The sequence below is a fragment of the Mastigoproctus giganteus genome, chromosome 3 (assembly GCF_048544385.1).
Source record: "Mastigoproctus giganteus isolate SK-2022 chromosome 3, ASM4854438v1, whole genome shotgun sequence".
In the NCBI taxonomy this organism is placed as follows: domain Eukaryota; kingdom Metazoa; phylum Arthropoda; class Arachnida; order Uropygi; family Thelyphonidae; genus Mastigoproctus; species Mastigoproctus giganteus.
In genome coordinates this window covers 161,981,711-162,008,675 of record NC_143577.1, presented here as the reverse complement: position 1 = coordinate 162,008,675, position 26,965 = coordinate 161,981,711, and the positions used below count along the sequence as shown (strand labels likewise).

The 26,965-nt window shown below is 39.6% G+C and overlaps 1 protein-coding gene across 1 annotated transcript in view; it reads left to right on the top strand.

The window, feature by feature from the left end:
• The first annotated feature begins 688 nt into the window (after positions 1 to 688).
• LOC150088371 (phospholipid-transporting ATPase ABCA3-like) overlaps positions 689 to 26,965 on the top strand; it is a 335,787-nt gene continuing 309,510 nt past the window's right edge. Inside the window, exons 1-3 of the mRNA XM_090370138.1 lie at positions 689 to 698; positions 1,436 to 1,624; positions 17,267 to 17,448. Of these exons, the coding sequence (XP_090226264.1) occupies positions 689 to 698; positions 1,436 to 1,624; positions 17,267 to 17,448 (381 nt within the window). The remainder of the gene's footprint in view (positions 699 to 1,435; positions 1,625 to 17,266; positions 17,449 to 26,965) is intronic.

Sequence of the window (26,965 nt, the reverse complement as noted above, 5' to 3'; positions counted from 1 at the left end):
CAACTGTCTTTCCTCAATTTGAATCCGTGCACCCTCAGGTTCTTAATCTGAGCAAGAGGAAGAATTCCATCAGCATTCAGCTTGCTCAACCCATTCAAGGCCTTATACACCTCAATCAGATCACCTCGCGGGTGCCTACTCTCCAGGCACTGCAGTTTGCAGAACTTCAGCCTTTCTTAGTAAGGGCACCCTTTTGTTCCCCTCACCAATCTCGTTGCCCTTCTTTGTACTCATTCTAGCAAATCTATATCCTTCCTAAAATGAGGCCTCGAGACCTGTACACAGTACTCTAGGTGTGGCCTGACCATTGCCTTGTATAATGGGATAATCACCTCCCTGTCCCTGCTAGCAAAATTCCTATATATCATTGACAAGTCTCCATAACCTGCCCTGGCAGTCCGTCTGCACTGCTCAGCGAACTTCATATTTGACTTCACAATTACCCCCAGGTCTTTTTCACTTTCCACTTCCCTGAGTGTAGTACCACACAGTTGGTACGTTTCTCTTCGGTTATTGCTACCCATATGCAGTACTTTGCATTTGTCAATGTTAATCTTCAATGTTATAGTTTATCAAACTTTGTAAAACTGCACTATCTTGTTAATAATCTGTGAACCATATTTGACTCCTATTATGTTGCTCGTTACCGTGTTGAATTTATGTTTATCCAGAGGCTGGAGTAAGAGAAATGATTCCTGGTAATACTGGCAGAACTTTGAACTTTTTTGTACAGTAGTTGTTAAGTCTGGATCAATCTGAATATATGTTGTACTTATATATATTTATCATTATTTTCCTTCCTCTAGTTTAACTAATGTAATCCAAAGATGCCTTGTTTTTAATATAATCTGCTGTTATATATGTTCAGATTTGTGGTTATATATGTTTATTTACTTGACACAGATATTCAGATTTGTGGTACTTTATTGCATACCACATGAAATGAGGAATCAACTGTTAATGAAAGAGTGAGAGAGAATTTTATTTTTAAAGGAAAGTTTTTTTTGACTTATGGCTGTGATAAATTTAATTCATTCACTTCTGTATTTCTATAGAGATTTGGATTTTTCTTAGGGAGTTTTTGCAGAATGACAGTAATTATCAATAGAGGAAAAATACTATTAATATTTGTAGAGTATGTCCATAAATTCTGCCTACAAGAGTGTCCAGAATTTAAAACTAGAATGGATTTAATGTTACACTGAAGCAAACTTATAATATGTGGATGTTTAAAATAACTTTATTCTAAATGTTCATTTAATAAGCTTTTAAAGATTAATTTTACAAAATCTTAATTCTTAAAGTTATAAATTTATTTGATGTGTATATTTTATCACTTAAGATCCCATCAAAGAAAATAGTGTGATATAATATGTCATAGCAGAAGATATTTTTGAAAGATTTATTAAATAATTGTTTATTTTATTTTTAAAAGCTGTATTCGCCATAATTGCTACAGTTTTACTATGGGCACTTAGTCACGCATTGATATATGCTTTCTACTTTGTGCCTTATGGTCACAACTTGGCTGGTCTTACTAAAGGACAAAAATTGGGACTTTGTCTTCTGCCAAATGGAGCTCTTCAGATGGCTGTTAGAATTATGTCAGTGTACGAAAGCTATGGTAGGTAACCGTTATTCTAAATTGATATTTATATTAAATGAATATTAAAGAGATGTGGCGGGGGGTAACTTTTTCTTTGTTCTCAGGGAGGTTTGATAATTACTCACTTACCCTTTGATTCTTCCCCCCACTCCCAAATAAAAAAGATATTTGCACTCTCTAATGTATAGGGGCATCTCTTGAATCTGTGGATACTCTCATAATCATCACCAAATTACGACTTTACCTCTTTTCTGCATTTTGTAATATAATTAGGTAGATCCCGTTAGTTCTAGGTGCCTCATTTACTTTTAGCATCAACAGTTGCTCTTCCACTGTCTTTTCAATTATTTATTTAGAATCGTTTAGCTTCTTATTAAGAATTTTATATACTTCTGGCATCTTCATCACAAAAAAATTCCTCATGTAGAAACAAAATATCTGTTCAGTTCGCTGGCAACCTCAGCAAAAGGCCGCCGTAGCCGAGTGGTCAGGTGTGAGGGTACATAAATACACGTTCCTTGAGTGAATGGGGTTCAAGCCTGTGACTTCTAAATACAGTGCTGTTTCTTGTATTCTCTCTATCTTGTGATCTCCTCTGACTATGTGGTCGTCCTGGAGTATAAACAGAGAGGAAAAAAAAAAAAAAAAAAACAGATAAACCATTTATATCTAGTGGGTCAGTGTGATTCATCTCTTTCCTAGTGTTTACATAACCAAAGAGGTTTTTGCTACTTATCTTTGCATTCTCTGCCAGAGACTTCTTGTAATCTGCCTTAGCCTGTCTAACCCCCTTATCCCCTGATAAGAATCCCATTTTTCTTCTCTGCCAGGAATCTCATCAGTTATTCTGGTATTCATTTGGGTTTAAACCTTGAACAGTATCTCTTAGTTGATATAAAAAGCATAGTAGCTTTTATGATTGCTTACCCCAAATTCTATTTGGTGAAGCAGTTGTAATTTAGAATTTGTTGTTCATAACATAATCGGTTGGTCTCATTGAATATAATTTAAAAACTGTTGTGACCGTCGTAGTCACCTTTATGAAAGCAAAAACCCTTCCCTGTAGAACAACTAAGTGGTTCGTTTATCTGCAAATTCTTAGTGCATGAAGAGTTACTGCAGTCCTACTATTGTGTGAATGATGAACCCACAAGTTCAGTCACCATAGAAAGTTAAACTCACCCATTACAAGACATTCTGAATTGCTTTCCCATCTGTATAGTTGATTTTTACTCATCACAGTCATTAGGCCTGTATCATACTCCTACTCTAGTTTGTTTTCCTGGTGATTACATCACACCAAAATGACTCAACATTACAGTGACTATCCCCATTGACTGGTAGCACTGCCTTAGAAGAAGAATGTGTTAAAAAGCTCACATTTTGTGTGCTTCTTAACTAAAAGAATAATTCCACCAGTCTGCCCATTTTGCACATTTTGTACTCTTCATATTTGAATTCTTCATTATTTATGTGTCTGAGTGACACAATGCCTCAGATATCCTTGAAGTGTCCGCATTTAATGATTTAAAAGGTGTCGTTATTCTGAAAGTAAACTTTCAGAATAACGACACCTTTGGGGATTCAAGGTGCCATTATTTAGATTTTTCCATTATCTAGAAAGTTTTTTATTTTTAATATATTTAATGCAGAAATAATGAGGCTAAATAAGAAATAAAGAGACTAAGAATGCAATTTTATTAACTGCATATAAAAAACAAAAACATGTTGAGTATCCAGTGTTATATTCTGCCATTACTCACCATTCTATTTTCTTTATTATATCAAGTTTAGTCTGTGTGGGTAGCACAGTGGTATTGTCACCGTCCTCCCCATACTGGTTGGAAAAGGCCCTGGGTTCGAATTGCACCGATGATGGAGGAACTTTTATGGGCTTTTTTTCCTCCGTGGCTGAGTTATTATTATTAGCTATATGGTGCAAGAAAGACTGAGGCTTATGCTGCAGCACCAGCCAAAAAAAAAAAATTCCTGCGTTACCCTGAGAGAGAGAGAGAGAGAGAGAGAGAAAAAAAAGTAGAAGGGAATCACCAAGAAAGAGAAGAATGATGATATCCAGCTCAGGACCCTGGGAGTGCCAAGCCCATACTCACCAGATGTGAGCCACTGGGGTTTAGTCGGTCTCAGGCATAGATAGCAAGGTTTTTCATCCAGAAAAACAGGCAAATCGACCAGGGAACACAATTTACAGACATAATACATATGGGTATATGAATTAGCTTTCCAAGTGACCTAATGTTAATAGTTTGGATTATATGAAGTTTGTCCCTAAGCTTTAATGTTGTTCTTCTTTTCTTTTCTCAGCCCATCTGCTCAACATTTCCAGATCCTGTTGCAGCAGGATGACATCACTACATAATTCACTTTTGAAATTATTATTATTATTATTATTATTATTATGAGCCATATGGTGCAAGGAAGCCTGCGGCTTATGCTGCAAAAGCCAAAAATAAAAAAAATTTCTGAGTCACCCTGAGAGAGAGAGAGAGAGAGAGAGAGAGAGAGAGAGAGAGAGAGAGAGAGAGAGTTAGCATTAATAGAGGCATATGATGCAAGAAAGCAAGCTTATGCAGTATCAGCCAAAAAGAAAAAAAAAACCACTCCCATTTCTCACCCCTCTGTCCTTTCGAAATACCTGTCCAGCTGAGCCTTAAATTTATTTAGGCTAACAACTTCCACAACAAGGGATGGAAGTCTGTTCCACCAACCAACTACCCACTGGCTAAAGGCAAATTTCCACATATCGATCCTACATCTGCCTTTCCTCAATTTATGCCCTCTCAGGTGATTATTCTGAGCAAGAGGAAGAATCCCATCGGCACTGAGCATGCTCAAACCATTCAAGGCTTTATACACCTCTATCAGATCACCTCACTGGTGCCTAGTCTCCAGACACTGTAATTTCAACACTTAAGCCTTTCTTTATAAGAGCAACCCTTTGTTCCATTCACTAATCTTGTTGCCCTTCTCTGTACTTGTACCAGCAGTTCTACATCCTTCTTGAAATGAGGCCTCCACACCTGTATACAGTACTCAAGGTGTGGCCTGACCATTGCCTTATACAAGAGAATAATCACCTCCTTATCCCTGCTAGAAAAATTCCTGTATATCATTGACAAGACACCATGAGCTACTCTTTCAGCCCGTCTGCACTGCTCAGAAAACTTCATATCTGCCTGCACAATTACCCCCAGGTCCTTTTCATTCTCTACCACTGTTAGTGTAGTACCCCCATTTGATCTACTTGGCGAAGAAAGTGCGAAATTATGCAGGTATGATTGCCAGGATCAGTCGAGCAGACTGGGGACTCAAAAGAAAGACCTTGGCAATCATATACCGTGCAATGTTCCTACCTGTTATCACCTATGGAGCCGGTGCGTGGTTCATCCGCTCGGCCATAGTAAGAAATAGGAATAAATTAGAATCGATACAAAGGACAATACTACTCACTATTACCAGAGCATGTCGCACAGTAAGCACACCTGCACTACAGTTGCTGGCCGGAACTCTCCCACTTTACCTGGAAGTAGCCAAAAGAGGCTTATATTATAGATTTAAAAAGGGCATACCCACAGAATTTCTGGGGATAGCCCTTGATACAACCAATACCTTCAATGATGAAAGAAAAAGAATAGCCACAAAGCTCCACGAGCTATGGCAAACAAAGTGGGAGCAGGAAACCAGAGGTCTGGTCACCAAACGGTGTCTGCCACTGGTGTCAATGGTCAGCCCAAAGCCACCTAAGTGGTATGCCCCTGGACTTTTTACATCATTTATATTGACAGGGCACGGCTCCCTAAAGGCGAAACTAACCTCCTTAGGCCTGACCGATGACCCAAACTGCACCTGTGGCGAAAGTGAAGACTGGGCACACATTCTCTATGAATGTATAATATATGACATCCCCAGAACAGAGCTAATAGCACAGATTGGTCCCCTTCCCAGGGGAGAAGAACATCTCTTCATCACAGAAGAGCAAAATTATAAAGCTTTTACATCTTTCACACAGAAAGTTTTCGAAATGCGCAGAGCAATGCAAAGAATGGCAATTCAGCCCCCCAGCAATTAAACAATAATCAATAGTAAAATTGCCCAAGTTTCCCACCACGCCCAGATGATGACTTAAAAACTGTTAGGGTAGCAGTATTCTGCACCCTGACAGAAACTTGACATAACAAAACTCCCCATGACTACCATGCCATGTGTAGGAACCTGGGGCCCCAATCCAGTGTAGGGGAGGGGGATGGGAATGCATGCAGAGAAAGTGAATGGGAATGAGCAGAAGAGCAAATGTAATTGGCCGAAAGAATACAAAGTTAAAAATAACTTACATTACTTTATATATACTGTACCAACAAACATTTATAAACCACATAAACACTATCACTGCATTCTCCCCTGGCCTGCAAAAAAAAAAAAAAAAAAACCTTGCAGCTAGGCCTGCACCACAACTGAAGAATAACAGTAAGTTGCGGTGCCCAGAGAGTGCAGTGCAGAAAGAAAGAGTCGAATAAATGAGATGAGAGCTAGAAGAATGAATAAAAGTGCAAGCGTGAGAGAAAAGAACACAAACCACAAATGCTAAGTTAAGTACACACTAACCCTGGTTTTAATTAGTATTTAAATTTACGCTACCCATCATTGCATCCCCTCCTGGTGTGTGAGAAAAAGATGAATGAGTTGAGTGAAATAATAAAAAAAAAAAAATTATAAAATAAGAAAAAAGTATAAAAAAAAAATTATAAAATAAGAAAAAAGTATAAAAAAAAAAAAAAAAAAAAAGAATGCAAGTAGAGTGAGAATGCACATTACGAATGAAGTAAATGTGTGTGTCCCCCCCCCCCTTCACCTGGTAGGTTCCCCACTGCCAGCTAACATATCCCACCCCCAGAGCGGGATGGGCAGCTGGACCTTCATACCGGATTCGACACTCCTTGGACATGACACCGACGAAGACATTCTGCGGCTTTGCTGCCAACACGCCATTGGCGATCCGAACTGGGTACTCTAACCTGGTTCCCTTTAAAACCCCATCCCCAGGCAGGGAATGGAGGAGACGGATCTCTGTCTCCTCTCCTCCCTGCCTACCCCCCATATTTCGCCTGGTGGGGCTCGACTCCACTGACCTCTTTGGGGATGCCTACTCTATCCGTCCCTATTCTTCTATCTGTTTCCTCCCCAGTCTTCAATCTCCCCCCCCCCTCTCTCTCTCTCTCTCTCTCTCTCTCTCTCTCACTAAATCGACCTAGTACACCCCCTAACAATGCCGCCAAATTATAACCAACGTCTAAATTCTACCGGTTTTGTGCAAATCTCTAAGATATCTAACACTATCAGCTTTTATCTAGCGTTACATGTCTAAATTTAATAACATCAAAATTTTGCCCGACCTATTTGGCCTTTAACACATCTCTTTAGTGTTCGACCCTAACCAGCGATTTCCTAACAGCAATCCCATTAAGCATTAATGTCAAATGCATAAAATTTTTTTTTTTTTTTTTTTTTAAATAGGCCCTAGCCACTGAAATCCCAGGAAACTAGGTGGCAGGACCTGCCAGAGCAAATTGTTGTGATACTGGATACACCCGGCTAGCCTCCACGTGGCAGGGTATGGGCAACGTCGGGCCCCACTAGGGGCCTGGCGGCCAATTAGCCGGATAAACAATGGGCACAACATATCACACTGCACAGACACGACCCACACACTTCAAGTCTCTGGCTTGACAGTGTACTGTCCTCGATACAGTGAAACACACGCGGAGATGGGAGAAATCCCAGGTGCCTTCTGACACGAACATACCTTATACCTTATACCTTGTTAGTGTAGTACCACAAAGTTGATACGTTGATCTGGGGTTACTGTTTCCCATATGTAGTACTTTACATTTGTCAATGTTAAACTTAATTTGCCACCTCTCAGCCCATCTGCTCAACCTTTCCAGATCCTGTTGCAGCAGCATAGCATCAGTAGTGTCCTTAACAACCCTGCCAACCTTTGTATCGTCTGCAAACTTGGACATTAAGCTTGATAAACCATCATCAATATCATTTATAAATACAGAAAACAACAATGGATGCAACCCTGAACCCTGAGGAACTCCACTAATAACATTAGTCCACGATGAGCAGTGTCCATTGATTACCACTCTCTGTCTTCTCCCCATCAACCATCCCTTTATCCATAGCAGCAATTTGCCTCCAATGCCACACTGCTCCAATTCCCTGCATCCAGTTCCTTTTTTGTGACTGCATCGTAGTATCCAATCAAATTGGTCAGGCAAGACTTGCTTTAACAAAACCATGCTGAGTCTGAGCTATAACTGAAGTCTTGTCTAGATGATCCTGCAGTGTTTCTTTAACCAGTACCTCCATTAATTTTCTTGGAATAGAAGTTAAACTCACAGGTTTATTACCTATAATTACTTGTGTCAGCCTTTGATCCTCCTTTGCGAATTGGGGTCACATTTTCCCATCTCCAGTCTATGGGTACCTCCCCTGAGTCCAAAGAAGCTCTCATAATTATGGCTAAGGGTTTGTTTACTAACTTTGCTGCCTCCTTTAATATAACATGGGATCTATCCATGTTTAATATAACATGGATAGATCCCATGCACCCCGGTGCCTTTTTTATGTTTATCCTCAACAATTTCTCCTCCACTTTCCTCTCAGTTATTACAAAATCATCTAGCTCACTGCCAGAGTTTACTTAACCTTTGGCATTCCCCTTCCTGAATAACTCCTCATGTGGTGAATGTAGATGCAAAATACTTGTTTAGTTTGTTAGCCACTTGAGCAGGATCATCAACTGTTGAACCATCAATATCCAGTGGACCAATCTGATTTATCCCTTTCCTTCTAGAATTTACATAGGTAAAGAACTCTTTTCTGTTTTTCTCTGCATCCTTTGCCAAGGATTTCTCATAATCTGCCTTTGCCTGCCTAATCTCCTTTGTGACTTGGTTACAGACCAGCTTATATCTATTATAGGCTTCCATGTCACCCATTAATTTATATGTATCCCATGCATTTTTCTTCTCTGCCATATGTCTCATTAGTTCATCTGACATCCATTTAGGCCTAAAACAATATTTCTTAGTTGGTATGTAAAGCCTAGTAGCTTCCAAGATAAGTTCTTTGAATGCTTCCCATTTTGAGTTTGCTGTTGGTGACATCATCAGTTGGTCCCACTGTATAGAATTTAAATACTGTCTCAGACCATCGTAGTCGCCTTTACAAAAGCAAAAACCTTTCCCTTTACCCCTGATGGTAGTTACCTCTTTGAGAAAACCCACTTCAGCACACTGTGATCACTGCCACCTAGTGATTCCTTTATCTGCAGATTCTTAATGCATGAAGAATCAGTACTGATAATCAAATTAAGAGTATTGCTCCCTCTAGTTGGCTCCCGAACATGCAGATTTAGAAAACAATCATCCAATAAATCCACAAAAGCCTTGCTAGTGTGTGAGTGACCAACCCACAAATTCCAATCAATATCTGGGAAATTAAAATCCCCCATTATAAGAACTCCCTGATTTACTGGCCCACTCTATTTCCCTGTACAGTTCCTTATTATACTCATCAGAGTCATTAGGCCTATAGCACACTCCTACTCTCAATTTTGATCTCCCAATGCTTATATCACACCAAACTGACTCGACACTGCACCTACTCCCTTTCTATCCTGTCTATCCTTTCTATACACATTGTACTCCCCAAATTCCAGTTCTGTATTCCTTATATCTGTGTGACACCACGTCTCTGATATCCCAACAATATCTGCCTTTGATGTTTTGAGCAATACCTCAAATTCATCAAATTTATTTACTAAACTCCTAGCATTGGTGTACACACAAGTATACATGCACCTGTTTCTATTCTTAGCTACCCTAACACAACCCATGTGTTTACTTGTAGCACAATGACTCCAAGCAGTCTCGGAAATACCCTGCATCTTGTTTTCCAGGCCGCTGCTCATTCCAATAGAAGCAGTGCAAGAATCACTTTCACCTCTGCCAGTGGCTACTGTTAATCTGTTAGTCCTTGTATCCCCCCAAACTATCAGTTTTCCGACCCACCTAACACTGCCTCGATAGCATCAGCAAATATTTTTGCACCCTTTCTATTTAAGTGTATCCCATCCCTGTAGAAGCAGTCTCTCCTGTTAACAAGTACAGACCAGGCTGAAAAAAATTCTACCCCTTGAGCCTTGCACAATCTTTCTAGGGCCGAATTGTCGAACATAAACAAAATGTCGAACCTAAACAAATACAGTAATCATGTGACTTGCCTTTTCTTTTTTCAGCATTTCAAGACAACTGAGCTGTATGAAACATCCAATCTCAATGTGCTGTTTAGTTAAAATGTGCCATTATTTAAGTTTCCATTATTTTGACAGTCTACTGCAATCTAATTTGTTTACTGTTCTAGCAGTAGTGTACACACAAGTATACATGAATTTGCTTACTTTTAATAACTCTATCACAGCCCACATATTGCCTGGTTTCGTATGGAATCCCAACAGGCTTTGTCATTCCTGACCCCTTCTTATCAGTGCAAGAATCACTTTCACCCTGCAGCAGCTATTAATTTGTTAGTCTCCATATCTGTCCCCTCCAAAAGCTGTCAGTTTCTGACTCAACTAACACTGCCTTGATATCATTAGTGAACATTAGTGTTTATTATTTGTAGTAGCAAATGATGCAAGAAAGCAAGCTTTCATAGCATCAGCCAATAAACTTCCCAAATCACCTGTCTGACCCCTCTTCCAATTTATTCAAACTACCTACTTCCATCACACTAGATGGAAGTGTGTTCCAACAATCAATTACCTGCTGCCTGAAAGCAAAGTTTTGCAAATCTCTTCTGTAACTATCCTCTCTAATTTTAAATTTATGCCCTCTCATGTGTGTGTTGTTTATTAAGATTAAGGAAGCCATCAGTATTTAGTTTACTCAATCTATTCAAAGCATTAAACACCGCAATCAGATTCCACATAGTTGGTTTCCAGATGCTGAAATTTGCTGAATTTGCAGAAAAGGGTACCCTTTCTCAGTAAGGGTACCCTTTTTTTTGTTCCCCTCACTAATCATGTTGTCCCTTCGCTCTGTCTGTCTGTCTGTTGTAACAGATCAACATCCATCCTAAAACGAGTTCTTCAGATATTTATGCAGTACTCAAGGTGTGGCCTAACCATTGCCTTCTATAATGGAATAATCATTCATCTATGATGCTATGAATCATCTATGAATTATAGAGTTCCTGACTCCAGAGGCGTCTTTAATGAATGGAATAATCACCTCCTCTTCTCTGTGCTGGCTAAATTCCTGTATATCATTGTCTCTATCACATGAACTTATATGCATCCTATCTATTTAAGTGTATCCTGTCCATATAAAAACAGTCTCTTCTGTTAACAAGCACTGTAAGCCATTCTGAGAAAAATTCTACCCCATGATCATTGCCCAGTATCTCTAGAGCCAAATTGATTGACAAGGCTCTGTACACCCTGCTATTGCATCAGCATAGCATTGTAGATACATTTTCATTTTTAATCCTAACTCATGGCTTTTTCTGAACATTGCCCTCTACTACCTCTGATCTCCTACTGTTAACATCATTAGTACCAAAATGAAAACAGTATCATCTTTATGCCCTTAAAAGATAATAGCTTCTCTACGATGTCATCTTCAACTTTTATTCTTCACAGACATATCTCAGTCATATTCTGCCTGTCCATTTTTACAAAATATGTTTCCCATTTTCCTGGCAGTAGAATCACTGACAAGAGGTACATCATTGTGGGACAAATGGATTTTGCCATGAAGGATCTCATTGTGACTTGTGTTGTGTAAGCGCATCTCTAGTGTTGGCTGAGTGCTCCAAGGAGCTGTCTTTTTAATTTTTTTGAAGGCAAGAACCCAGTGCTTCAAACCTTCATATAAACCCATCAGAATGATGCATTGATGATTATGCTCTTCACAGTCTCTGCTACAAATGAGCACAAAGACCTCCCTTTTGGCTATATTATATCCCACTGCATACTCTATAAAAGGCAACAGCACAATGAATGCATCTGTAATTTGCAAAAGAACTACCATCCGTGGTTCTCTCCTGAGTCAAAGCATTCCCGCTTCTTTAATCCTTTTGCCTTGCTGCGCTTGTTTGAAGTGTGATTCTAGTCTAAATTTAATTTAAAATTACTCCGTGAGATAAGAGTATAACAACATATTGCTGTTACCAGATTTTGTCATGCAGTACATATGCTATCCTTCTACATACTTTGCTACTATATTTCTAAATAATTAGTAGTAGTAGTAATAGAGGCATGTGATGCAAGAAAGCAAGCTTATGTAGCATCAGCCAAAAAAAAAAAAAAAAAAAAAAAAATCGTTTCATACATTGATTCCCTCCAAACCTTTGCCCAGCCTCTCCTTGAATTTATTTAAGCTATCAACTTCCACGACAGATGGAAGTTTGTTCTAACAATCAACTACCCACTGGCTAAAGGTAAATTTCTGCACATCTCTTCTATAACTGTCTTTCCTCAATTTGAATTTATACCTCCTATGGTTCATAATCTGAGCAAGAGGAAGAATCCCATCAGAATTGAGCAGGTTCAATTCTGATGAGGTGTTTAGACCTTAAACATCTCAATCAGGTCACCTCGCAGGTGATCTGATTGCCTAGTCTCCAGAAGCTGCAATTTGCAGAATTTAAGCCTTTCTTGGTAACACCACCCCTTCATTCCCCTTACCAGTCTTGTTGCCTTTCTCTGCACTTTCTCAAGCAACTCTACATCCTTCCAAAAATGAGGCCTCCAGACCTGCACATTGTACTCAAGGTGTGGCCTGACCATTCCCTTATACAGAGTGACAATCACCTCCTTTTCCCTGTTAGCAAAATTCCTGTATATCATTGACAAAACCCCCATGACCTGCCCTGGCAGCCTGTTTGCATTGCTCAGAAAATTTCATATCTGACTGCACAATTACTCCTAGGTCTTTTTTATTTTCTACCACCCTAAGTGTAGTACCACACAGTTGGTACGTTTCTCTGGGGTTACTTCTCCCTATATGCAGTACTTTGCATTTGTCAATTTTAAACTTCAGTTGCTACTTCTCAGCCAATCTGCCCAACTTTTCTAGATCCTGTTGCAGTAGCATACTGCCAGTATGGGATGCATATAAATTATCAAATGACACAGAAGCCTATAGCAGATATAAAATAGTCTGTAATCAGGTTACAAAGGAGGTTAGGCAAGCAAAGGCAGATTACGAGAAATCTTTGGCAAAGGATACAAAGAAAACAGCAAAGAGTTCTTTACTTATGTAAATTCTAAAAGGAAAGGGATTAATCTGATTGGTGCACTTAACATAGATGGGTTGACTATTGATGTTCATACTCAGGTAGCTGAAAAACTGAATGAGTATTTTGCATCTACATTCACACATGAGGAATTATTCAAGGAGGGGAATGCCAGAAGTTTATCAAACTCCAACAGGGAACTAAGTGATTTTGTAGTAACTGAGAGCTAAGTGGAGGAGAAATCGTTGAAGTTAAACATAAGGAAGGCACTTGGTGTGGACGGGATCAATCCAGTTATATTAAAGGGGCAGCAGTGGAAGTAAGCAAACCCTTAGCCATAATTCTGAGAGCTTCCTTGAACTCAGGGGATGTCCCCGTGGACTGGAAGTGTGCAAATGTATCCCCAATTCACAAATGGTGTCCAAAATGAGACACAAGTAACTATACACTTGTTAGTTTAACTTGGGGACAATAGTGGAGTCACTGGTTAAAGAATCATTGCAGAATCATCTAGACAAGACTGCAGCAATAGTTAGGACACAGCATGCATTTGTTAAAGGGAAGTCTTGTATGACCAATTTGATTGGATACAATGATGTTGTCACAAAGGAACTGGATGCAAGTATATGCATATACTTGGATTTCAGGAAAGCTTTTGATACTATTGCACATGGAAGACTGCTGTACAAATTGTAGTGGTATGACATTAAGGGTAAGTTTCTACAATGACTAAAGGGATGGTTGAGTGGGAGATGATAGAGAGTGGTAATCAATGAAGGGGACGAATGTTATTAGTGGAGTTCCCCAGGGTTTGGTGCTGGGCCCATTGTTGTTTTGTGTATTCATCAGTGATATTGATGAAGGTATATCAGGTCTATTTTCCAAGTTTTCAGATGATACAAAGGTTGGCAGGTTGTTAACGACAGTAAAGACAGTATGCTACTCCAACTGGATCTAGATAAGTTGGGCAAATGGGCTGAGAAGTGGCAATCAAAGTTTAATTTTGACAAATGCAAAGTACTGCATATATGTAAAAATAACCAAAGAGAAATATACCAATTGTGTGGTAGTACAGTTGCGAAAGTTGAAAGTGAAAAAAACCTGGGGATAATTGTGCAGTCAGATATGAAGTTTGCTGAGCGGTGCAGACAGGCTGCCAGGGCAAGTCATGGAGTCTTTTCAATGATATACAGTTGTAGAAGGCAATGGTCAGGCCCCACCTTGAGTACTGTGTACAGGTCTAGAGGTCTCATTTTAGGAAGGATGTAGAGTTGCTAGAATGAGTACAAAGAAGGGCAACAAAATTGGTGAGGGGAACGAAGTGGTGCTCTAATCAAGAAAGGTTTAAGTTCTGCAAATTGCAATGCCTGGAGAGTAGGCACATGTGAGGTAATCTGATTGAGCTGTATAAGGCCTTAAATGGGTTGAGCAAACTGAATGCTGATGGGATTCTTCCTCCAGCTCAGATTAAAAACGCGGGGGAGGCGTAGAATCAAATTGAGGAAACACAGTTGTACAATAGATGTGCAGATATTTGCCTTTAGTCAGCAGATAGTTGATTTGTGGAACAGACTTCTATCTTTTGTTGTGGAAGTTGATAGCCTAAATAAATTTAAGGCTGAGCTGGATAGGTATGTGGAATGAATGGAGGGGTGAAATGGGAAGTTTTTTTTTTTTTTTTTTCATTATTATTATTTATTTTTTTGGCTGATGCTGCATAAGCTTGCTTTCTTGCATCGTATACCTCTACTAATGCTAATACTATACTAACTATTTTATACAGCCGTTGCTGAAATTGAGCTGCAATAACCTTTTTGCTTCTTGCTGGCTAATGCTACCCAGGAGTCAAAGGCTGGGAAGGACCAGCCTGTTCTTTTACAGATGAATATTTTGCTACCATGCTTCTCCCAAATCTTAATGTTGCAGCCATTCTTTCGTATACAGGGTGTCTCAAAAATATTGGTACAAACGTTTAGGGGAGGTAGGTAGCATCTAAAGGAATGTGAATTGCATAGGAACCCATAACCGGAAACGTCATCGTAAGTCGGTACACGGCGTTGTTCATCAGTTCGCGAGAGGGAAAATTTCTGGTTTACTCATTCAAGCAGTAGTTTCCACACGAAGAGCATGCATCGATATACGAACTGTGAGCTGGCAGACATGCACCTAGTGTATGGATTAGCAGAGGGCCCACACGGTGTGCGCCCCCATGTGGCACAACATCGCTTCGCAATAAATGTGTGGGCAGGTATGGCCGGTGACTGCTTAGTCGGCCCATACCTGTTACCATCCCGCATGAACTCTGCTAAATATCGGATCTTTCTTGAACAAGTTCTACCAGGTTACTTGATGATGTTCCAGCAAATGTGGGACGCAACATTTGGTTTCAACTTGACGGGGCGCCTGCCCATTATGGAAGGTGTGTTTGTGACCATTTGAACATGTGTTTTGGGCATCAATGGATTGGCCGTGGTGGACCTGTTGCCTGGCCCCCCATGATCACATGATTTTTCAAGCCTTGATTTCTTTCTGTGGGGGCCCTCAAATCTATCGTGTATGAATTGCCTGTGGAGACGGAATTGGATCTCGTGGCGAGACTCGTCTGCGCTGCTGCTACTACTGTCAAAGAAACTCCAGGTGTGTTCGACCGTGTCCGCCAATCCATGCTGCGTCAGTGTCACGCATGCTTCGCGTCTCATGGTGGAACCTTCGAGCATCTGTTGTAACATCATCATACTCCATTGTTAATATTATGTGAAATAAATGTTTTCCACTAATTACTGTCTTGTGTCATTTCTGCTTCTTGTGCCTCTGCTACTACTTTCCCGTGACGTTTCTGGTTATGGGTGCCTATGCGATTCACATTCCTTTAGATATTACCTACCTCCCCTAAATGTTTGTACCAATATTTTTGAGACACCCTGTATATGTTTTATGTTTGTTAGAGAATCGGTGCTTTCATTTACAATTTTTATCATAATCTGGACTGTTATCAGTGCCAGATTAAGGCATGGGCTATTAGGACCCTTGCCCAGGGTGCTAATCTTTAAGGGGTGCCAAAAACAGAAAAACAGTGAGGCAAGAAATATATATATCCTCAGTAAAGGGGTTCTGAAAAACCTTTCTGCCCAGGGTGCAGAAATACCTTGGTCTGGCTCTGACTGTTGTTAATAGACTTTTCCATATTCTTCCATATTTTTGTTTTATATTTTCATAATATTAATTAAAGTGCCAATAATTACTGTTATATTATAGCAGAAAAATATTAAATCAGAAGTGCATGTTGTTTGAATGTTATTTTAGTGAATTCTTCCCCCCCCCCTCGAGAAGCACTAATGAAATTATTCATCCAATCATTCATATACTGAAAAACTTCAGCTAAATACTTCTCTGCACTTCATAAAATTGGAACCTACACTAATATAAAAGTATAAAGTAACTTTTAATCAAATGTTATTTATTTTAGTTGTACTTTTTTGTTTTCGTTGTCATACTTATGTACGAACTATTTCCCACTGAAGTCTGAGGTTATAGTGAATGTCCTGTAAGTAGTGTTCTCTCGGAACCTTTGAAATACATATTTCATTGCGACCTGAATAATAGGATATAGAGCTCAAGAAAATAGTATTACCTAAAATCTAACCATTTTTAAACATTCTTTAGCATTGTGGTGGGCTTGTGAATTGAAGCTGTACCATTGAAATCTTGGCTGTGTTACTCCTTATGGATCACTTGAGTAGCCACTCCTCTGATGTCTGAACTTGACATTGCACTGGAGAAATGGCTGCATCATCCCAACATTCATCTCTCTATTCAGGTGATTCTCTCCATAAGCATTATTGACCTAAGGGAACTAGTTGGTATACTCCCATTTCTAGTTGGTATACTCCCATTGTTCTTTCATCTTTTTACAATATCAGCTACTGATGTTAAAAGCTCGGAACAAAATGCAGTAGCTTGACAATAAGGTGATATAGCATTTGAAAATCAAATCGTTTTTTGAATTTTTTTACATAATGTACTAAATACCCTTGTTGCTACTGATATCTCTGGCCTGCACCTTTGATACTTTTAAAGCTACCCCTGCATTGGCTAGTAAGATCTGGTTCATTAATGTTGTTTTTTATTTTTATTTTATCTGCATGTCTTCTTCTTGTATCAAAGCATGAGTTAACAGCAAAAAATACATTTCATAAATTGAAGTGTATCTTCTTGAGAATAAATGTGATATATAATCTCAAAAGAGAGTGTATGCAAACTATGTGTTAGAGGCAAATATAAGCAGGTGTGAATAGTGCATTATAATGCTAATTTTTTAAATAATTTAATTTACAGAGCTTGGATCCCAGTGGGATAATATGGCCAGTTACACCCCTCTTCTGAATGATATTAACTTAGGAATGGTAATAGGTATGATGATTTTGTCTTGCATAATTTATTCACTTATTATCTGGTATGTGGATGCAGTTTGGCCATGGCAGTATGGCATACCCAAACCATTCTATTTTCCTTTTACTGTAAGTAATATTTTTTTATATATTTTTTTATTTTTGTTTTATATGCATGTCTCTTCTTGTATCAAAGCATAAGTTAATAGCAGAAAATACACTTCATAATTTAACCCCAGGGGCTCACATCTGGTGACTATGGGCTTGGCACATCCAGGGTCCTGAGCTGGATATCATCATCATTCTTCTCTTTCTTGGTGATTCCCTTCTATTTCTGCCTCTCTCTCTCTCTCTCTCTCTCTCTCTCTCTCTCTCTCTCTCTCTCTCTCTCTCTCTCTCTCTCTCTCTTGCAGGGTAACTCAGAAATTTTTTTTTTTGCTGCGCAGCAAAAGCCTTAGGCTTCCTTTCAACATATGGCTAATTATAATAATAGTACTAATTATTATTATTACTATTATTATATTATTGTTTTAGCATATGAATATAAAGGGAGGGGTGAGTAAAACTTCTCTCTTTTCCTATTATCCTCATGTGCTTTTAAAACTTTGCCTTCAAACTGTACAATTTGCTTGCATATGTTTGGATATTCGTTCTCCACTGAAAAGGTGCACCAGGGCCTGCATCTGTTACAGGTAAAACATATATGCCACGGGATTGGGTTTACCATAATGCTATCCATGCCTTTTGTGTCCATGTGTTCATTGTAAACTGAAACTGCTGCATAGCAATAGGTATGACCAGAGGGATCCTTCATCATACTCATTCCCATTTGTGTACTTGTTCTTATTTCTAAAGAATTACACAAGATCACTTGCAATTACTTTATCATGGCTTGAAGTTGGCTGTATTTTTGATGCTCAGTGGTGTGAGATGAAAAAACTAAAGCCGACCGGGTTAGCCGGGTGGGTAAAGTGCCTGCCTGGCAACCCAAAGGTCGTGGGTTCGATTCCCGCCTCGGGCTTGGATCAAAGTACTGCAAACACCTTGGGAGGTGCATTATGGCCACAGAAGCCTATGTGCCAACAACTACAAAAAAAAACAAAAAAAAAAAACTAAAGTATTACAGAAAATTAACATAACACAAACATGGAACTGTAAAGAATTTTTTATGTCTTTACTTCTCCAATTAAAAATTGATTAATGATGCTGATTGAAAGTGAATACAATACTCTGAAGGAATAATGAAATTTATATTGATGTAATTCCAACATACGAGGTGCTACTCAAAAGTTCGTGAAATTTAAATGTTGCGCAGGAACTACATCCCATACTGACTTGTGGTGCTAGGTAACACTACATGCATCCTTTGTAAATCAGTGTGCCACGTGGTGTCAAGTTCAATAGAGTCATTGAATATTTATGCACAGTTCTTTGGCGGTGTGTTTCATGCAGTTTGCGATTGTTGCGATGAATGATGTGAGAAAGCAACGTGCTTGCATCAAGTTTTGTTTCCTTCTTAACAATACAGCAACAGAAACCCATAAGAAGTTGAAACAAGCCTTTGGTGATAATGCTTTAGGCCAGACGCAGACCTACTACTGCTTTAGCCATTTTAAAAATTGTCGAATGTCGGTTGATGACGATGATCGCTATAGGCATCCATCATCGAGCATCACCCCGGAAAACGTTGCAAAAGTTTGGGCTGCAATCTGTGAAGACCACAGGCGGCCCATCCACGACATTTGTGGCATTGTTGGACTATCGTACTACACGTGGCAGCGGATTTTGTCAGATGGGTTGAACATGAGAAGGATTGCTGCCAAGTTTGTGCCACAGCTACTGAGTGAAGACCAAAAGCAGCATTGCATGGAAGTTAGCAGAGATCTTCAAAAACGGACTGGGACTCTCGGCACCATTGACTTTCTAGTCACTGGTGACGAGAGTTTGGTATATGGGTATGACCCAGAAACCAAGCAACAATCATTGCAGTGGAAGAGCCCATCTTCATCCCGACCGAAGAAAAGCCCGACAAGTGAGGAGCAATGTGAAGTACATGATTATCTGTTTTTTGGATATTAATAGGATTATCCATAAGAAATTCGTCCCTCCTGGCTAGACCATCAATGCAAAGTTCTACTGCGATGTCCTGAGGCAGTTAAGGGAAGCCATTAGGAGGAAACATCCACAGAAATGATGCAAAAAGAACTGGGTCCTTCTTCATGACAACGCGAGAGAGGTGGCAAGCGAGTGCATTGAACCATTGAGGCTAATTATGCGAGCATCAGTAGACTCTGGGGAGATTCCCTTGGATTGGAAAAGTGCAAATGTATCTCCCATACATAAGGGTGGCTCTAAAAGTGAAGTTGGAAATTATCGACCTGTCAGTCTGACTTCAGTAGTAGGGAAAATCATGGAGGCAATGATCAAGGGTGGAATTCAGGATCGTTTGGATCGAATTGAAATTCTCAAGGATACTCAGCATGGTTTTGTAAAGGGAAAATCATGTTTAACAAATCTGGTTCGCTATTTCGAAAGGGTCGCTCACGAGCTGGATTTAGGGAATAATTTCGACATTGTTTATTTAGATTTCAGCAAAGCTTTTGACTCAGTCCCACATGAGCGGTTGCTTTATAAGCTGGAACAGGTTGGAATCACTGGGAAAATCCTTAGATGGATAGAAGGATGGCTTCAGGGCAGGAGGCAGAGGGTTGTCATAAATGGCTATTCCTCAGATTGGGTTGATGTAAGAAGTGGGGTTCCCCAAGGATCAGTATTAGGACCACTGTTGTTTTTAATTTTCATAAACGGCATTGATGAAGGGATAGAGGGCGTGATGTCTAAATTTGCAGATGATGTTAAAATTGGTAGAGTAGTTAATGATCACTGTCAAGCTGAGCTTCTTCAGAGAGACCTAGATAGACTTCAGGAATGGTCAGAAAAATGGCAGCTGTGCTTTAATCCAACAAAGTGTAAGGTATTACACCTGGGAAACAGTAATCCCCAAAAAACTTATTCACTTGGTGGAGTTCAACTAAACCCAGTACTGGAGGAAAGGGACTTGGGTGTTACGATACGGTCAGACATGAAATTCTCTGAGCATTGTAAACAGGTTGCAAGGAAGGCCCATGGTGTCCTATCGGTGATCTATCGAACTTTTGCAAGTAGAGATAGGGACGTGATAATCCCATTATATAAGGCTTATGTTAGACCACACTTGGAATACTGTGTTCAAGTATGGAGACCGCACCTAAAGAAAGACATCGAGCTTCTTGAAAGGGTGCAAAGAAGGGTAACTCGCCTGGTGAGATCGGCAAAAGGGCGTCCTTATGAAGAAAGACTTCAAATATGTGGGTTGCAGAGTTTGGAAACTAGACACCTTAGAGGAGATTTGCTTGAGGTGTTTAAGGCTCTGAGAGGCATCAGTAAAATGAATGAGGAAAAAAGTTTCAAGATTATAAATGATGCTAGAACTAGGGGACATAAATTCAAGTTACGGGGGAAATGTTTAGATTGGACTGCAGGAAGTTTTATTTTAGCCAGCGAGTTATAAATTACTGGAATAAGTTGCCTTCATGGGTGGTAGAGGCCGACAGTTTGGGGAAATTCAAAGGTCATCTGGATAGTACTTTCGGGTAAGGGAAGCGCATAGGATGATAGGTTTAATTTCCTTTTTATTTTTTTTATTATTTTTTTTTATTTATTAATTATTATTAATTAGTTATTTGTTTTATTTATTTATTTATTTATTTTATTTTTTTTTTATCATTGTTTTGTTCGGATTTTTTTTTGTCTGGTGCAGCATAAGCCATAGGCTTTCTTGCACCATGCGGCCGTTACTAATACTAATGCGCCGGCCCGCACATCTCTCACTGTAGTGCAGTTTTTGGCATCCAACAACATGACAGTCATTCCCCCCCCTTACATAGCCAGACATAGACCTGCAACTTCTTCCTCTTCCCAAGAATGAAAATCAAGCTGAAGGGTTGAAGATTTGACAGGAAAGAGGATATCCAAACTGAATCGCAGGCGATGCTGAACACTATGACGAAGAAAGACTTTCAGAACACATTCAAAGCACTGGGATCAGTGTTTACGCTCTCAAGGGGACTAGACTACTTCAAAGGTGATGGTGGCGGATAAGACCCAGGGTGAGTCTAATTTATTTTATAAATACATTTCGGGAACTTTTGGGTAGCACCTTGTATGTCAAAATCTTGAAGTTTTTGCAAGATTACAAAAATGCTCAAAGCTTGCTTATTAATGTGGTTTACTGATAGAAAATTTAAGTCTAAGCATCTGAGAAAATAAGTAAATTGCATAAAACCAATTGCTTTTTCACGAAAAAGGCATTTCCATATTTTTGCAATGTTATAAAATGTTATGCAAATTTAAGCAAGATTAGCAAGCCATACAGATCAGCCCAGATTATTTAAAGGAAGTTTATATGCTTTGCAGTAGTAATTCATATAGAATTGTTATTGGTAGCTGATACACATTGAATTTATTAAAAACATAAATTTAAAATGTTATTACCAGAAGTGTGGTAAAAGTGTTACAAGTTATGGTTAGTCCATAACTGAAGGTAGCAGTTAGAATTAATTGATTTTTTTTTTTTTTTTTATGTAAGCCCCAAACATGAGAGATATTAGAACCTATAGTACTTAGTACTGTGCTTGGGTTGGAGGTTGAGAAGACGAAAGAAGATATTTGTTGACATTGGACTTGAACTTCTGTAGACTGTAATTTTCAGGAAATACATATGAAGGAAGGTTGTTCCAGAAAACGACAGTTGAATGAATAAATGAGGAAGATGAAAAGTTGGTTCTGTGAGTTTGAAGTTGGACAATAAATGGATGTTGGCTGGTGGTGGCACGTGTTTGGACTGTTTTGAATGAGAGAGCGGGAATTATAGAAGCCAATTCAGAAGAACAGTGCCCATGGAAGTATCTGTAGAAGAGGCATGCAGCAGAAACAGTACGTCTATGAGACAGCGAGTGGAGAGACTCTGTTAGAGATGAATTGACCTAACTGCCCACTTCTGAATGGAATCAAGAAGCCTGAGAGAGGTTTTGGGGGCACCACCCCAGATGTGGGAACAATATTCCGTGGCAGGGCGATTTGCAATTTATACAGAGTGAGCAGCTGTTTGAAATAAAAGTAATGCTGAGAGCGAAAGAGAAAACCAAGTTTTTTAGATGCAGAGGAAGCAATATTTGTAATGTGCTTGTGCCAAGAGAGATTAGAAGTCAGGGTAAACTCCAAAAGAGATATATCATTTTGCCTAGAAATCGGAGTGTCACTAAAGGTAAGCATAGGAGCAGAAGAATCCTTTTTTGCGAGATATAAGACAAGACTGAGTTTTAGAATGGTTGAAATCAACTAAGTTGTCTTTGCCCCCACTAGAGAATTACCTGAAGATCGGCATTTAAGGAATTGGTAGCAGATTTTCGAGAAGTTGAAGCTGATTGAACAGGGCAAGGTTTCTCAAAGAGGAATGCAATTTGCTATCATCGGCAAAACTATGGATAGGATTTCCAGTCAATGGAAGAAGGTCATTAATATACAAGAGGAAAAGAGTGGGGGAAAGAACTGAACCTTGGAGGAAACCGGCATTCGTGGAGAAGTTAGAAGACAGAGAGCCATCTACCATCGCCCTCAGTGAGCGATCAGAAAGAAAACTGGATAACCAATTACTAAAAACAATTGGCAAACCATAAGATGGAAGCTTGTTTAGAAGACCTTTTTGCAAAACACGATCGAAAGCCTTTGAGATGTCAAGAACAACTACTTGTGTTTCACCCGAACCTTTCCATTCAATTAGTCCATAAATGGGTAACATAAGCCAGAACATCACCAGTGGATTGACATTGATGAAATCCATACTGGCGATCGTTGATCAGATGGAAGGTTTCTAGGTAGTTTTAAGAGTTGGCGGTTAATTGATTTCTTCATTACTTTAGAAAGAATAGACGTAATTGTAATGGGACGATAATTGGATGGGAAGGATTTGTCACCCTTTTTAGGAACTGGCTGGATATGAGCAAATTTCCAAGCAGAAGGAAAAACACCTTTGGAATAAGAAAATGGAAAAAAGGCGGCAAAAATAGAAGTAAGTTCAGGAGCACAGGTTTGAGAACAAGTGGAGAAATACCATCAGGACCTGGAGCTATCTTAGCATCAGATTCATCAAAATCCTTCTGACATCCTTTTGACAGAAGACCACAGGAGGCATCGAATGGAGCAAGTTGGGAATGGTGGGAGGTGTTTTACCAAGATCATTAATATATGAGTTGGAAGAAAAATGGGCTGCTAGCAGGTCAGCTTTATCCTTGGCTGAAGTGACAACAGAACCATCTGGTTTGGACAGAGGTGGGAGCAGAGATGGGCAAAAGTTGCGGCCAATAGCTTTGGCAAGAGACCAGAATGCTCGGCTACCATTAACCATTAGGGCAACAAGCAAGTTTTCTACTCTTAGCCTGTTCAAAATATAGTTTGGACTGATTAATAACTGCTTTACAATTGTTGCGAGCTTTTGTGTAAGCAGAAAATGAAACTGAAGAATTAGAAACAACCCAATTATGATATACAACATTCTTCTCTTGAACAGCCGTAGCACATTTATTGGAAAACCAAGGTTTAGATAAAGGACCAGATTTTAAAGTGGAGTGTGGGGTAAAGGATTCCATTCCTGCAAGAATAATTTCACTGACACAATCTGAGCAAAAGTTGACATCAGAAGTTTTAAAACAGTAATCCGACCAAGGAAAAGAAGAAACGAAATCTCACAGGTCATCCCATTTTGCATTCTTGTAATGCCAAACAACATGAGGTTGGGAATAGCCATGAGATAAAGGCTCCATTGGAGAAGAGACAATCACCAAGTTGTGATCTGAAGTGCCTAAAGGACCTCTCACTTTGACCCTGTACTTAGAAGGGTTGTTTGTGAGAAAAAGATCAAGCGTGTTGGCTGTATGATTAGAATTGTGCGGTATTCTTGTATGTAAAAACAATCTGTGCGAGGTCATTAGTAATTGCAAAAGCCTCAGCATCTCGACCAGCTGGGTCGGTGTGACTAGAAAACGGAAGCCAGCTGGAGTTATTATTATTATTATTATTATTATTATTAATATCCATATGATGCAAGGAAGCCTGAGGCTTATGCTGCACCAGGAAAAAAAAAAAAAAAAAAAAAGTTCCCGAGTAACCCTGAGAGAGAGAGAGAGAGTGTCAAAAGTAGAAGGGAATCACCAAGAAAGAGAAGAATGATGATATCCAGCTCAGGATCCTGGGTGTGCCAAGCCCCTACTCACCAGATGTGAGCCCCCGGGGATGTTGTGAACATTAAAATCACCAAGGAAAATTACCTCACTGTTAGGAAAGTTGGACTGGAGAAAGTCAAAAAGCTCCAAGTGATTAGTGGACTTGGGAGAATGGTAGAGACAACAGATGAATTGACCAGAGAAGATCAAAGAGAATAGATTCCAAATTACCAAGTCTCTGACAGGGAATATTGGAACGGACATATGCGCAAGTACGACGTTTGAAGCGAAAGGAATCATACAGCAAATAATTTGGGCATCTGAGATGAGCAGTAGTTGAATCAATCGATAACTGAGATTCTGACTGAATCTCAGTTATTTCAGACAATTTTATGCAGTTCTTTCATGATGATAAAATTGGAGTCTGAAATGGACTTAGGAGAATGGACACACACCCCAAAGACATGATGAGAGATGGACTAAGAAGATAACAGAATGGTACCCAAGAAGAGCTAAAAGAAAACCTGGAAGACAACAATGGAGATGGACAGACGAAATTCAAGAGTTCATGGGCAGCAAATACATAGCCATTGCACAAAACAGAAGAAACTAGAAAGTTGCTGGAGAGGCTTTCATCCTGCAGTGGATTGAAAATTGCTAATGATGAACAGCAGCTTTCAGCTTTGCAGTATGAGCAACATACCATACATCAGTGCATGGTAATAAGCTGGACACAATGCACTTATAAAACAGTTGTTGTTGTTATTTGGTTTTTAGGAGCATTAGCAACTAAGGCCATATTGCCCCGGGGATATGTGGTGGTCATTCCCTGACCTTTCCGCATCCTCCGTATTTGGTGGTCACGGGCTCGAACCCCGGTCTAATCAAGAAGCGTGTGCTACGCATTGCTCCGCCTGCCTAACTGGCTACGGAGGCACCTTATAATACAGGGAAAATTAATAACATAGAGAGAGAGAGAGAGCACAGCTGTTAGAGAGAAATAGATGGAACATTAGTATTAGTAGAGGCATATGATGCAAGAAAGCAAGCTTCATCAGCCAAATACAAAAAAAAAAAAAAACTTTTCCATTTCACCCATCCATTCACTCCAAATGCTCGTCTAGTTCTGAATTCAACTTATTTCAGTTGTCAACCTCCACTACAACAGATAAAAGTTTGTTCCAACTATCAACCACCCACTGACTGAAGGAAAATTTCTGCACATCTATTCTACAATTGTCTTTTCTGAATTTGAATTCATGTCCTCCGAGGTGAGTAATCTGAGCAAGAGGAAGAATCTCAACCACATTGAGCTTGCTGAAACCTTTAAAGGTCCTATACACCTCAATCAGATCGCAGGTGCCTAGTCTCCAGATGCCGAAATTTGCAGAACTTAAGCCTTTCTTGATAACAGCAACCTTTGTTCCATTCACATCTTGTTGTCCTTCTCTGTACTCATTCCAGCAGCTCTACATCCTTCCTAAAATGAGGCCTCCAGACCTGTATGCATTACTCAAGGTATGGCCCGACCATTTCCTTATACAAGGGGACAATCACCTTCTTATCCCTGCTAGAAAAATTCCTGTATATCATTAACAAGACACCATGAGCTACTACGCTTGCAACCTGTCTGCACTTCACAGAAAAGTTCATATCTGCCTGCACAATTACCCCCAGGTCCTTTTCATTCTCTACCACTCTCAGTGTAGTACCACAGAGTTGATACTTTGCTCTGGGGTTGCTGTTTCCCATATGTAGTACTTTACATTTGTCAATGTTAAACTTCATTTGCCACCTCTCATCCCATCTGCTCAACCTTTCCAGATCCTGTTGCAGCAGCATAGCGTCAGTAGTGTCCTTAACAACCCTGCCAACCTTTGTATCATCTGCAAACATGGGCATTAAGCTTAATATACCATCATCAATATCATTTATAAAAACAGAAAACAATAATGGACCCAACACTGAATCCTGAGGGACTCCACTAATAACATTACTCCACGATGAACAGTGTCCATTGATTACCACTCTCTGTCTTCAGCTCAACCATCAACCATCCCTTTATCCATAGCAGCAATTTGCCTCCAATGCCACACTGCTCCAATTTATGCAGCAGTCTTCGATGTGCAACAGTATCAAAAGCCTTTCTAAGATCCAAATATATAATATCAAAGTTATTCCCTGCATCCAGTTCTTTTTTGACTGCATAATAGTATCCAATCAAATTGGTCAGGCAAGACTTCCCCTTAACAAAACCATGCTGTGTCCGAGCTATAACTGAAGTCTTGTCTAGATGATCCTGCAGTGCTTGATCCTGCAGTGCTTCTTTAACCAGTGCCTCCATTAATTTTCCTGGAACAGAAGCTAAACTCACAGGTCTATAATTA